The sequence below is a fragment of the Monopterus albus genome, unplaced genomic scaffold (assembly GCF_001952655.1).
Source record: "Monopterus albus unplaced genomic scaffold, M_albus_1.0 scaffold306.1, whole genome shotgun sequence".
NCBI classification, from domain to species: Eukaryota; Metazoa; Chordata; class Actinopteri; order Synbranchiformes; family Synbranchidae; genus Monopterus; species Monopterus albus.
Window position 1 is genome coordinate 431,248 of NW_018128186.1, and position 14,532 is coordinate 445,779.

General features: G+C 39.6%; 2 protein-coding genes across 2 annotated transcripts in view; both read left to right on the plus strand.

Moving 5' to 3' along the window:
* LOC109973803 (mucin-5AC-like) overlaps positions 1-650 on the plus strand; it is an 8,998-nt gene extending 8,348 nt beyond the window's left edge. Inside the window, exon 5 of the mRNA XM_020623616.1 lies at positions 489-650. Coding sequence (XP_020479272.1) covers positions 489-650 — 162 coding nt within the window. The remainder of the gene's footprint in view (positions 1-488) is intronic.
* Positions 651-2,206: 1,556 nt separating this feature from the next.
* Positions 2,207-14,306, plus strand: LOC109973801 (intestinal mucin-like protein). Its single transcript, XM_020623615.1, has 16 exons — positions 2,207-2,876; positions 2,962-2,993; positions 3,285-3,468; positions 3,963-4,138; positions 4,274-4,343; positions 4,465-4,595; positions 4,862-4,896; positions 4,995-5,163; positions 6,672-6,770; positions 6,877-6,920; positions 7,927-8,049; positions 11,091-11,189; positions 11,859-11,987; positions 12,360-12,399; positions 13,066-13,192; positions 13,744-14,306. The coding sequence occupies exons 3-16, from the start codon at positions 3,317-3,319 to the stop codon at positions 13,985-13,987; spliced, it is 1,638 nt and encodes a 545-aa protein (XP_020479271.1). The 5' UTR covers positions 2,207-2,876; positions 2,962-2,993; positions 3,285-3,316; the 3' UTR covers positions 13,988-14,306.
* The last annotated feature ends 226 nt before the right edge of the window (positions 14,307-14,532 follow it).

Genomic DNA, 14,532 nt, shown 5'->3' on the forward strand with positions numbered 1-14,532 from the left:
CCTTCTACCACAACTGAAACATCTACAACTCAACCACCTACTACCATACCTAGAACAACTACAACTCAGCCACCTACAGTGTCTATTACAAATACTTCTCCTTCTACCACAACTGAAACATCTACAACTCAGCCACCTACTACCATACCTAGAACAACAACTACAACTCAGCCACCTACAGTGTCTATTACAACTGAAACAACTCCAACTCATCCACCTTGCTTTACATGTGGTTGGTCAGACTGGATTAATCTTGGCAAGCCCACACCAGGACCTGAAGGTGGAGAAGATGAATCCATCTGGAAGATAATCTCTGCTGGCTATCATGTTTGCCCAGCTCCAGAAGACGTCCAGTGTAGAGCTGTTCTTCACCCAGGGCTTCCTATATCACAGCTGGGACAAGCTGTGACGTGCAATAAAGATGTGGGTCTCCTGTGCAACAACAAGCAACAAGGGCTTCAGCAAGAGTGTTTTGATTACGAGATTAGATTCAATTGCTGTATGTGTCTAACAACTTCGACTCCTACTACAATTACAAGTACAACACCTTCGACTCCTACTACAATTACAAGTACAACACCTTCGACTCCTTCTACTACAATTACAACACCCTCAACCACCAAAACAACTACACCTTCTACCACAACTGAAACATCTACAACTCAACCACCTACTACCATACATAGAACAACAACTACAACTCAGCCACCTACAATGTCTATTACAAATACTTCTCCTTCTGCTACAACTGAAACATCTACAACTCAGCCACCTACTACCATACCTAGAACAACAACTACAACTCAGCCACCTACAATGTCTATTACAAATACTTCTCCTTCTACTACAACTGAAACAACAACTACAACTCAGCCACCTACAATGTCTATTACAACCACTTCACCTTCTACCACAGCTGAAACAACAATTAGACATTCCACATCTGAGTTACCTATAGTGACAGGAACAATCTCTAAGCCTACTCCTCAGAAACAGATTTGTTCTAACGACACAAAATGTCCAACACAAAAACCTGTAGTGTGCGCAAATAACTTCCCTGCTACTGAAGTGAAGGATGATGATGATTGCTGCTCCCACTCCGAATGCCAGTGTAAGTCATCACTATGCTGCTTGGGTTGAAAAGCATCAATTTAATCATACAAAAATTTTAAATGTAGCAATGTTTGGTTTAGTTTTTTTTTATCTTTTATTTTGCTTATATTTTTTTTAACAATGTTCACCAGATGACAGATAACTTGAAATGTCATTTTTAAAACATAATATCTGTATCAAATGAAGGTATCTGCTATGGCTGGGGAGACCCTCATTACGTCACCTTCGATGGAACCTACTATAGTTTTCAAGGCAATTGTTCCTACTGGCTGGTGAAAGAGATCTTGCCCAAATACAACTTTAGTGTTATAATCGATAACTACTACTGTGGTTCATCTGATGGCTTGTCCTGTCCTCAGTCCATTACTGTTTTCTACAAAAGCTACAAGATCTTTATCACACAGAAGGACATTAATGGCATTTTCACAAACCAGGTAACTCATTAACATTCTCCATTTTTAATTCAAACTAGTCAGTATCATTGACACAGCTCCTCTTTTTTGGCCTGGTTGAGCTTTACAGTTGCATGCAAATGATGTGTGAAATCTTTCACCTGTGCAATATTGCAGAAATCAGGAGCATCCTGTCTCAAAGTGATGCTGAAAAACTGGTCCATGCATTTGTTACTTCCAGGCTGGACTACTGTAACTCCTTACTATCAGGATGTCCCAATAATTTCCTAAAAAGCCTCCAGTTAATCCAAAATGCTGCAGCCAGAGTACTGACAGGAAATAGCAAGAGAGATCATATCTCTCCCATATTAGCTTCTCTCCACTGGCTCCCTGTAAAATTCAGAATAGAATTTAAAATCCTTCTCCTAACATACAAAGCCCTTAATGACAAGGCTCCATCATATCTTAAAGACCTCGTAGAGCCTTATCATCCTAACAGAGCACTTCGCTCTCAGAGTGCAGGTTTACTTGTGGTTCCTAGAATCCACAGAAGGAGAATGGGAGGCAGAGCCTTTAGCTATCAAGCTCCTCTCCTATGGAACCAACTCCCAGTCTCAGTTCAGGAGGCGGACACCCTCTCTACCTTTAAGATTAGACTTAAGACTTTCCTTTTTGATAAAGCTTATAGTTAGGGCTGGATCAGGTGACCCCGAGCCTTCCCTTAGTTATGCTGCTATAGTCTTGGGCTGCTGGGGGGCAGCAGCTTAATAAAGCTGATTCTCTACTATGATAGGATTTAAAGCCAGGCTGAGCCGTAGGCAAGGAACCGAGGAGCAGACATGTTTAGACAGGTCAGGAAGGCCTTACGCCTTACTGCCCTGCCACCCCTCCTTCCCCATCTCTATCACTCTCCAGCCTTGAAAAAGCCCAGGAAAGCTGGGATTGGCTTCTGCCCAACCAACCCCCACCCCCCGGGACAGATAATGGATGGACATGTGTGTGTGGGTGGGTGTGGTGTGTGAGTGTACATGTATGTACCTGCAGTCAAATGCATTTATCAAATACACCTCCAGCCCTCCCATGACCTCATTCAGGAATAAGTGGTATAGATAATGGATGGATTTGCCCTGGGATACCCAAACTTCTGCATACAACTGTATATACAAACCTGATCTCATCCTTATTTCTAAAACCTTCTAAAGAAGGGTTTCATTCTGTACCACCACTGTAAGATACACTGAACCTCACAAACAAATCTGTAAGGGATTATTTCTGACATTACTTTCATAATGCTTTTGTTTTAGATTGCTGTGAATGACAAGCCTTTAAGTCCTGCATACCAGACTGGTGACTTTCGTATAACCACCACCGGTATTGATACAGTGCTCATCATCCCTAAAATCCATGCCAAGATCTCCTTCTCAGGGCTCATATTCAGTATCTCTTTGTCCTATAGTATATTTCATGGGAACACCCAGGGACAGTGCGGTGAGTCCTGCAGCAGAAACTAGTAGCATTTTACTGTATGTAGACTATGAACGTTAGTTGATATATTGCATGGCATCTGTATTTATAGTACTCTTTATTTTGTGCATGATACTTACAGCAGATAGTGCCTATCGTACTAGGACAGATTCTGCTTTCAGTGTGATTGTCTCTTGAAAAATAAGATCACACTAAAATGGCTTTCATATAATTCTAGTGATTAAACAGGAAGACAGAAGTGCAGGACTGACTTGAGTTGAGTCTTGGTTTGACTAATGATAAGGATTTCTTTAGGCACATGTGACAATAACCGGACGGATGACTGCATGTTACCAAGTGGCAAAATTGATCCTTCTTGTCCTAATATGGCACACGAATGGCACACCAACGACAGTTACTGTGAATATCCAGTTCCCCCGACACCGCTCCCTAGTCCTAATACCTGCAATACAACCATCTGTGAGATCATTAAGAGCAGGTAAGAGGAAAATGAGAAAACCTGAAAGAAGTGGCACCTGTCATTTGTAACCACAGGTTAATTTGCTAGTCTGCCTGGCATACCTGGCATGCCTGGTTCTTGAGCCCGTAAGAACTCATAAAATGATGTTTTCTTCTTTTTCTTCTTCTTCCTCTCTTTTTTCCTCTATTTTATTTTACCAATAGTTAGGGACACCTTCAGTTCAATTCACCTTACATACAGCAAGTGAGCAAATGCCATAGAAATTAAGTAGGAGTTTGAACTTAACATATTTTCATGCTTATGGAATGCCAGACAGTAAAAATCAGCAGAAACCAGAATGCTACAGATTTGCATTGCCATGTAAAGTACTTTGGTTGACCAGACGTTGTTTTTTAAAGTGCTATACAAATAAATTTGATTGATTGATTATTCACTTGCATCAGCTCTATGTGCAATGATGCATTCTGTTTGTGTCTAATGTTCATACTCATTATAAATCCAACCTTCCCCAGTGTGTTTGACGCTTGCCATAAGATCCTTGACTACACTCCATTTGTTGTGGCCTGTGAGTTTGATGTGTGCCACATGAATACTAGCATTGGCTGTACCAGTTTACAAACCTACGCTGCTGCCTGTGCTGAGGTTGGAGTATGTATTGACTGGAGGAGTGCCACCAAAGGACTCTGTGGTATGCACCTAAAATGTCATTTTTAAAGTTTAAATATTTAATGTCAAGCACTATCACACTCTCACAACTCACCAACATCACAGCAGTGGCTTTTACTAAAGGCATGATGTTTGTTCTCTCTCCATCTTGTGATAGAATATAAATGTCCAAGTCCCAAAGTGTATCACGCATGTGGCCCCCTGGTAGAGCACACCTGTGATTGCTGGTACAGTGATTCACCAGCATGTTGTTTTTCATCACAGCCAATCAATTTTCATTCATTTACACTTTGAGCCACATAAAATGACAAGGTGTGGCATTCACACTGTATGCTGTTGTTTCTGCAGGTACAACCAGAAATTCATTTATACTGTTAATGAGTTCAGTGCCATGTCAGATATGATGCTGGAGGGTTGCTACTGCCCAAATGGCACCTTCCTCCTCTCTTCCAGCTCAAAAGAATGTCTTCCCAGCTGTGGTAAGAGGAATTAGCATTACCGTATGGCAACAGCTGTATTTTATTTACATCTTGCGCTTTTTGATGGACCTACTCTAGTACAACCACCTTTGGCTAGCACAGCGCTTTAGCAATGGGTTAAGGACTATTAATCTAGTTTTAATAGAAACCTATGTATGTACTGGTCCAATAATACAGAGCAATTGTTTAAAACAAATAAGCTTGAGTTCACAAGGCAGGCTAACCAAAAATCTAATTGATGGAAATGGTTGTTTTTCTTCTAATAGAGGTTTGTCGAATGGCAAATGGAAAATGGGCTAAGGTAAATCATTTATCCCTTTTACATACAGTAAACCTCTGACAGTCCAGTAATAGTTGATGACTCCTGCCATAATTGTACTGTAATTATTTTTGCTTTAGGCCAATGCAACATGGACAGAAGGCTGTGAGGAATGTATATGTGAAGAGGACACACTGCAGGTCACCTGCCGTCATGTGTCCTGTCCAACATTCCCACCGCTCACTTGTGACCAAGAGGGTCAGATCAAGGTCAATGACACTGTTAACTGCTGTCAAAGGGAGAAGTGTGGTAAGTGACCACCCCGAAGGTAGCAACTCCTAAATGTCCTTTGTATTTATTCATATATATATTTATATACACTGTATTTTCATTATTAACACAATGTGTAATCTATCCATTGTCAACACCTGTAAAAATAAAAAGGTGTAAATTTGATACCATTTGCTTATGAACCTCAGATGCAGATGTTGTAAATGTAGACTTTGCTTTTAAAGTTTTGCCTGTCATCAGCTGTTAGGTGTTTATATACTAGCTATACAAGCAGCCAGAATTCTACTTTATAGGACCTACAGTATAACTGTAGTACAAAAAAACCCAGCTCAATTTGATATGACAAAGGATGACTGATGTTGGGAATTTTATTACATATGGCAGGGTATTTGTAGGAGGTCAGTAAAAGTGGGACATTATACGTAAAGTTGCAATCAGAAATATTCATCCCCCCCAAAGATTTTAAGGATTTATCAATTAAAGTTTTTTCAAAGAGCAAAATTCTGCTTTAGATCACTTCTTTATGAGTTGAGTGATACATAAAATCAACACAGAAAATGAATGATGTTTTGGGAGACAGTTCTATGGACTGATGAAACCAAACTGGAACTGTTTGGACATATGGACCAGCGGTATGCCTGGCATGTGAAAGGCTCAAAGGCTTATGACCAGAAGAATACCATCCCCACTGTCAAGCATGGAGGTGGGTCATTGATGATGCGGGGCTGTTTTTCTGCAGCAGGAACTGGCAAACTTGACCATGTATTGGCATCATGGATTCCCAGAATTACCAGGCCATTTTAAAGAGGGGCATGATGCCTTCTGCTGATTAATTTAACCTTAGTGATCACTGGACTTTCCAGTAAGACAATGATCCCAAGCACACCTCCAAGTCAACCAAAGCTTGGTTGAGAAAAATATCCTGGAATATCCTGGAGTGGCCTTCTCAGTCACCACATTTAAATCCAATTGAAAACTTTGGTGGGATATGAAGAAGGCAGTTGCTGCCATCAAACATCACTGAGCTAGAGGCTTTTGCACATGAAGAATGGGCAAAGATTCTGATTGAGAGGTGTAAGAAGCTTGTCAGCACTTACCGAAAACGTTTGTGGAGCATGCTTTATCTTTTATAACTTTTAACAACGTACTGAAGCTGGGGGTTGAATACTACTGCACATGTTAAAAGAGTTGCATTTTTCATTTGAACTTCAGTCAAATTCTGTTGTCAAAGTAACTCAAATATGTATCGATATATATTTTATGTTTAATAAGGTTTGTTGTCATTTATTGTCTATCTTTCATCAACATCGCTATAATGTCTTTTGAGGTAAGGGGGTTGAATATCTCTGATTGCAGCTGTATATATTGTAATTGTAGTGGACAACAAACCACAGCATGCCTGTTGTGAAAACCAAGGCCCTTTTGAGTACTTTATAAGCACTGGTTTGTTAATGAAACAACTGTAATTTGTCATTTCCTGATGTGAAGTTTCCCTTCTTAATTCATCCATCTGTGTTTTTGACCAGATTGTGATGTGAACTCGTGCTCTCCTTTTGTTCCATCCTGCGCTGTTGGTTTTAGTCTAACCACTACGATGGGAGTCTGCTGTTTGAAATACTCCTGTGGTGAGTATGCAAGTCATTGTAACTGCATAGCCAGGTTGAACTTTGCTACTGTGCTTGTTTCAACACATTTAAAATTCATTATCTGGTTTGCCTGTTTTCTTCCTAGTGCCAAAAATGGACATTTGTGTTTTAAACAACCACGAATATCAGGTGAGATCTCACATGTACTAACATGGGAGGTGACTAGAATAGCTATTAGAGGTGAAAAACATTCTCAGGGAAGGAGAATATTATGTTGTATCTGCAACTTAATAAACCGTGGGAAGGAGATGGGATAATACTGGGACACAAGTTACTGTGTTGCCTCCCAGATGCAACATAAGGGGACACAAAATGATGTTGAAACCATCCACTGCTATGTTCCCATATTTTAGTAAGTCCTGGCCACAGAATCGTTTTTCCCTCCCTATTGTCACCAGAGGGGCTCCGTAGCGCATAGACTGTGAAATTGTGAAATTTTTATAACAAAGACCTGAAAGGCATGTGCATGGTGTAGATATGGAAATGAAATTTCTACACACAGTAAATGCTGATAATGGTGAAAGGTTTTTCTGATTGGCTGTGATTTTTCAGAGGTTACTGAAATCTTAGCTGAGAATAATAGGCTTTTATAAGAAGACAATGCCATTACTCATGAACATTCAGTTATGACAATTAAATTTACTACGCTGATATAAATGCAATGTATGACTACACTGTGGCATCAGTGCCCTAGTTCTGTTGAGAGCAATATTGTAGGTAACTGTGTATTAGTTGTGTAGTGTTATGAAACTAGCAATTTCCATTAGAGTATGTAACATCCAACAGAATAACATTTGTAAATAGACAGTTGAATTCTTAAGCAATACAAATTCCAGGTTCAGCTGGTTCATATCACTCTTCCATCCCTACATAAGATAATTATGACCATACCCTCAGTGGCTGTTTTAAGAGGTTCATATGTAAAATCTAATGCAATCCAGTAAATTCAGTTATAAATTCTCCTCTCATAAATGTTTAAATGTAAATAAATGTTCTGGTTTTGATATAGGTATTAAATTTAACAATATGTGTATCATTTAGGTTGTAGTTTTTTTGCAGTGTTGTAATATTCAGAGGTGTTTCTAATGTTTCCATCCTTCTAATGTAAACTGACCCTTTCACCTTCTCTATTAAGGTTGGAGATCTGGTGCCCATGCAACCATGTGATAAGTGCACCTGTAGTAGAAAAAGAGATGCCAGCAGCCATCTGCCTGTGATAGAATGTCAGCCTATACCATGTGACACGAACTGCAGACTGGTAAGACTGGTCTTTTTCTGTTCTTCTCTCATTTACATGCATACACACATTTTTAAGGTTGACTCATATATAGTAAACTGTATGACTTCACAGACAATCACATTCATGGACCACATTCTCTCCCAAACAACAGCAGTAATGTCACTGTAACTTTTCTACTTGACATAAATGTTCATAAAAACAGACCCCTGACACATTTGCTTTTTTCCATCTGGCTTTATGGTCTGTCCAGTTCAGTCCTGCTTTCCCTTCTTTGCTGATACTGCTGTCAGGAGTGAGCAAATAACAGAAAAACACACAGATAACACCAAACATATGGTTTTTAAATGTTTATATATAGAAATGCATTACAACCCCAAATTGGAAAAGGTGGGACGGTATGTAAAATCAAAATTAAAGCTAAATACAGTGATCATACCATCCCAGCTGGGGTTGTAGTTAAGCAGATACAAAATAGCACAAACAAATTCGAACAAATCATTTTACAAGTCCAGATATGAGAATATGCACCAATTAGTGCAGGGCCTGGTGGAGAGGGTAGTAGTCGGTATGCAGACTGAGGCTGGAACAGCATCAAGGGTTGCAGGCAAAGGCAGGGGAACTGGAAATGGCGTTGAGAAACAGAGATATTCTTCGTCAGGAAGTGAAGTAGGGCCAAATTGTCTCGGAAAGGAATCTCAACGGACTGGCAACTATCTATCTATCTATTGATCAGCCACAGGCAAACTCAGACTAAAAGCTGACCAAAATTTCCTGAGTTGGACCTTGTGTACATTACATCAGAGCTGCCTTTACCCCCATTTTTGACCGATGTAGCTTTAATCAGGGGGAGAGGCCATCAGGTGGTGCCCAATCGCCTCAGGGTCTTTCACCTCTTAACAACAACACTCCCCAGTTGGTGGGTACTGGTGGCCAAATCACCGCTCCTCTCCTCCAGGCTTTCAGCTAGTGTCATCCCTCTTATCCCAGAGCCAAAAGCAGGCTCTACGTCTTCTCCTAACCTCTGGGCAGCTGTTTTCCTCTTATGGCCCTTCACCCCAACCTTTGTCTTTGCTTAAATACAGTACTTGAGTAAATGTATTTTGTTATTTTCCACCAATGAATTTAAATATGTTTCAGCATACATTAAATAAAATGGTAAAGTTTGTAACTTGAAGTAATACATCACTTGTAGCCTTGATACGGTTTTGTTTATTTTTCTCACATTTTCAGTGCTTTCTTGCAACAGTGTGCTCAACCAAATATTGAGTTTCATTTCAACAAAAATTATGCCGATTTCAAAAGTAATTTTATTAAACAAAAATATCTTTAACAAAAAAGGCACAAGTCCTTCATCTCCATTCAATTCAATTTTATTTGTATAGAGCCAGTTCACAACAACCATGGGGCACTTTACATAGTAAGGTCTAGACCTTACAGTATTATCAGAGTCAGTATCAGCTTTATTGGCCAGGTGTGTTGGACACAAGGAATTTGACTCTGGGACATCGGCTCTCAATGTGCATGTATAATGTTCTTCCACAAGGAAGTGAGGAAACAAGAAAACAAGAGGAGTAGAAAAAGAATGTGCATGTAAAGAAGAAACTACTGATATACACTGATCAGCCACTTTATTAGGTACACCTGTACAACTGTGTGCATTTCAATGCAACACTTCTACCTTAACATCTGTGTTGATGAAGCTCAAAATATTTCAGTTTTTGGTGAAACTGTTCATTACTGAGGTCATAGTTAACGGTGGTGTTGTACTGAACTACATTATATTTGGTGTCTGTATTTTTGTCCTCCCCAGCTCCACATGTGAGAGGGTCAGAATATTAGGAACACCTCTGAATACAATGTAGCCACACACACAAACATTTTAGACAGAAAGTCCTGGTACTTGATTTTAGTACCACCTCCTTACACTGGTGCAGTGGGCCCTGGGTTCCTCCTGGTGCAGGACAATGCCCAGCCTCATGGTGGATGGTGAAGGCATTGATACAACTCAGTGCCCCTCATATTCCCCTGACCTAAATCCAGTTAAACACCTATGGGACATTATGTACTGGTGCATCTGACACCACCAAGTACCACCACAGGTTGTCCAGGAGCTCAGTGACGCCCTGATCCAGGTCTGGGAAAAGATCCCCTAGGACACCATCCGCCGACTCATTAGGAGCATGCCCAGACATTGTCAGTGCATACAGGCACGTGAGGGCCGTACACACTTCTGGGTCACATTATGATTTGTCGTGATGAAATTCACACAACCTGGATGAGCCATTGATTTAAAAATTTCACTTAGCCTTTCAGTGTGATATTGAATACAGCCTCAGTGCATTGATTATTTTGGTTTCCAGTGACGGTTGTGTCATTTTGTACTGTACAAATTATACATTAGTAAAGGGTTTCATGAATAATTTGTTCATCAGGATCTCATGTGTGATTTAGTGGTCCCTTAACTTTTTCAGGCAGTGTATTTGGATGTACACCAAAATTATTTCATTTAGGGGCACTTGTTACTTGTTCAAAGTTGGTCCAAATTTTTTTTAATAGGCCTCCACTTTCCATTTTGAACAAGCAAGTTTGGCTCTCGGGCAAGTAGAGCATCTCATCTACTTGCCCAAAAAACAAGCTTAATGTTAAGCTCTGTACTGAAGGAAATAAAAGAGGGTTTGACTGGCATGAGACTCAGTGACTGCCCTTCCAAAATGTGTTTGTTGATTTTTTTCCAACCATATTAAAGTTTGGTTGCTTTAAATATAGACTTTCTCCTACACTTCTTCTCAGCCCACACATGCACAACAGCCTTGAGGCAACACATCCAAAGAGGAGGTGTACTCAAACCAGCACAGCTGCGGCTATGCTCATTTACATTACCAGTTTTGGTAAACACGCTGCTAAATAAAAATTTCAGCACAACAATATTTTCTGCACCTCACAGTAATTTGTCACAGGTTTAGTAAATTTCCCCCTAAATAATTTCATCCAGACCTGATCTTGTGATGGTTTTACATTTTTATATTTTGTTTTTATGTTTGTTTGTGTCTCTTGTTCAGGGTTATGAGTACCAGATCATCTCTGGCCAGTGCTGTGGGACGTGTGTTCCGACAAGCTGCATTATCTCACAGTCGAACAACTCCACACACATATTAAAGGTTGGCATACGTGTGTTTACACATACAGTGTGTGAGTGTGTGTTTGGAGAGAGAATGAATAAATGAGGAGAAATACATTTTATATCTATAAGTTTACTAACATCTCTAATATCTAGACTGTCATTTACAAAAAGTAATGATGCTACCAGATCTACATGCACCTATTTTTCTGCAGTTTCGAGCCAGTGGGTGTGCTGTTTATAGAATGTATTACAACTATTACATCACAACCATAGGACATAATTTCTTTCTTGTTTTTAGATTTACACTATGTAAAGGCAGTCCTCAGTAACTTTCTTAATCAAGTTTTAAGCTAAAAGCTGCTTGAAATATAGACTAAAGATAAATAGAAATAGAAGTTAAAACTTTCAACTCTGCTGTGCTTTGAAAAAGTAACAATAAACCATCTGTAATGTTTGAAAAATATCAAAATTCTACAAAATGTCTGGCATGTCCTTTAAACTTCTACAAGTTTAATTCTCCATGTTCAGACTAAGCACAAATCACCACGCGGCAAAGTGCATCTTCAACTGACAATTCTAACAATTAGAAAACTGGATCAGACAAGGCAGCAGGGTCACTACATATTTTGACATGGAGATAATAGTGACTTTGATGCATCCTTGTCTGGGAGACTGTGTTCCAAAATTCTGTTATGATATTCTTCAGCCTGGATTCATTTGGGCTCCTACTGGGAATCCGTGTGTGAAGTTTGAATGTGTGAAGATTGCTAATCAGTTCGTCACCATTGAGGCTAAGACTGTCTGTCCTCCCTACAACCCTAATGAATGCATACCCGTATGCACACACACACACACACACACACACACTCAGGCTGTGTTTTCATTCCTTTTGGGGACTTTACATTGACTTACATTCATTTCCTATCCTTAACCATAACCACTACTTGCCTAACACCTAACTTTAAACCATGTTGCCACCCTGAAATTCTGTGAAGGCCAAGTCCCCACAGTGTGTGTGTTAACAGGTTTCGGTCCCCACAATGTAAGTAATACAAAGGTCGCACACACAAATGCCAAGATGTTCATGTTTCTGGAAAAGAAGTTACAACACAGGACAACAGAGATGTAAGCACACCACCAGCTGCTGTCTAGCTCAGAGCTCCACAACATGAAACAAAATAATGATGTGAATGTGTGTCTCATGCAGGGAACAGAGACCATAGCTCCAGATGGATGCTGCCATGTCTGTATGTATCGCTTCTGTTAGTCTTTTATTCTGGTGTTCTGACCACACGCTTCTCTTAATTTGTTACACAAATGCCGCATGATGCCCGTAAAAGCTCGTAACATTTCCTACAAAATTAGAAGAGCCACTGTGATCAGTTATACTTGGCATTATTAAGTCATATAATCCTGATACCTTGTAATTGTTCATGTAAGACACAATAAAGCTCTATGAAGCTTTATAGTAATTATTAAAATACTTTATCTGCCTTAGAAATGGTAATGGTAAGTACCTTATGATTAACTAGTTGAGACAAACTCTACATTCAAGTCATCATTTGCCAGTTACACCTCACATCAGAAATTTGTTCATCTTTTTCAGAAGTTTATTAATATCAATCCCGAAGAATTAGCTCAGACCAGAGAAGTCAGACAGGTTCTTCGTTTGTAGTTAAACTTTCATTAGATTTGATTTACTTCCCTAAACACAAAAATGCAACGAAGTCAACATTCCCATCTTGGATTGCTCCCAAGAAAAGCAAAACCAAGGGAGGTCCTTATTGTCCATTATATTTAGAGAAGTCAACAGATAGGGCATGATGATATGATATGATATGATATGATATATGTGTAAATCTCTTCAAATGAGATGTTATTCCATCTCAGTATGTTTCTCCTGGCTGCCACAGGTATTCCAAAGGGTCACCCATGTAGTGTGTCTACCACTACTGGTGTCCACCTGGAGGTCCAGGGCTGCATCTCCAAAGACCCTGTCAATGTCACATCCTGCAGTGGAGCATGTGGTACTTTCACCTTGTGAGTGGCCCTCATGCCATTTTCCTCATCATTATGTCATAGAAAATATTTGATATCTAAAATTAATGTTTGTCTCTCAAGATTCCGAAGATGACATTTCCATTGAGTCGAGGGAATTGTTAGCGATTTTAAAAAGAATGGTCAAAGTCTGTGCAGCAGGCTGAGCTATTCTGGCTAATTCATAATATTGGTCAACTTTCAAAAATGCTGGATCCTACAGTTCCCATTACACAACTCCATACTGCCTATTTTATTGGACTCTTCCAGTCTGATAAATATGGTAATTCACAACCACAAATTGTAGCTGAGGCTTTGCAGTTAATTTATAGTCCCTCCCAAAAGATAAACCCTGATGTCACTATGTCATCATCAGGGTTATTTTTTTCAGCTTGACAAAGCTCCTCCAGAGCTTCTCTCACCTGAGATTTCTAAATCTCTTAGCTCTGTATCTTAAATTACAGTTTTTTTAAACTGAATGTATAGTAAGTTCTTCCAACTTGTTGTGTGCTGTTCTATTCTTTCTTCATGACATAATTCCTCTGTTCTCTCAGCTTTTCCACCAAAATGAGATCTTTCCAGCATACCTGCTCCTGCTGCCAGGAGCTGGCCACATCTGAGAGGCAGATCCAGCTCTCCTGCCCTGACAACACTGAGATCACCTATATCTACACCCACATCGATGCCTGTGAGTGCCTCAAGACGGAGTGCTCTGTGCTCGGCCGCAGTGAAATGGTGACCACTCAGTCAAGTATCAAATCACGTCGACACAGGAGACAAGGCAAAAACCAGGACTAGCATATGCACTGGCCACGTACAATGAGCAAGAATTTGAAGGACCATAACTAAACATAAATGAATCAATGTCAACTTCATCTGAATATGAAATTTCTTTTTTTTCTATCTAAAGCATTAGCATACATAGTTTTAGCTTGATACGATTGTAAATCCACAAAGATCACATTAATAAAGGTTAAACTGTAGCTGCAAAGTGACCCTGCTGTTTATGTCTTGTACTTATACAGTATGTACTTTGGTCATTTTTGAACAACAGAATGCCACTGCACATTTGATCATTTTTGGACTAAATAATCACATATTTGGTCATTAAAGGACTTTAAACCTCACAGTTCACACTTCTAATAGGTAAAGTTATTGCGATACAGTACTGATTCCATAAAAGTAAAAATACAGAGAAGATAAGATTTGTAACTTAAGTCTGACCCAAGTCAAGTCATGTGGCTTGAGTCCCCCACCTGCAGTGTGTATATATGTAGACACACACATACACATGCACATACACTCACACACACACACACACACACACACATATATATATATAT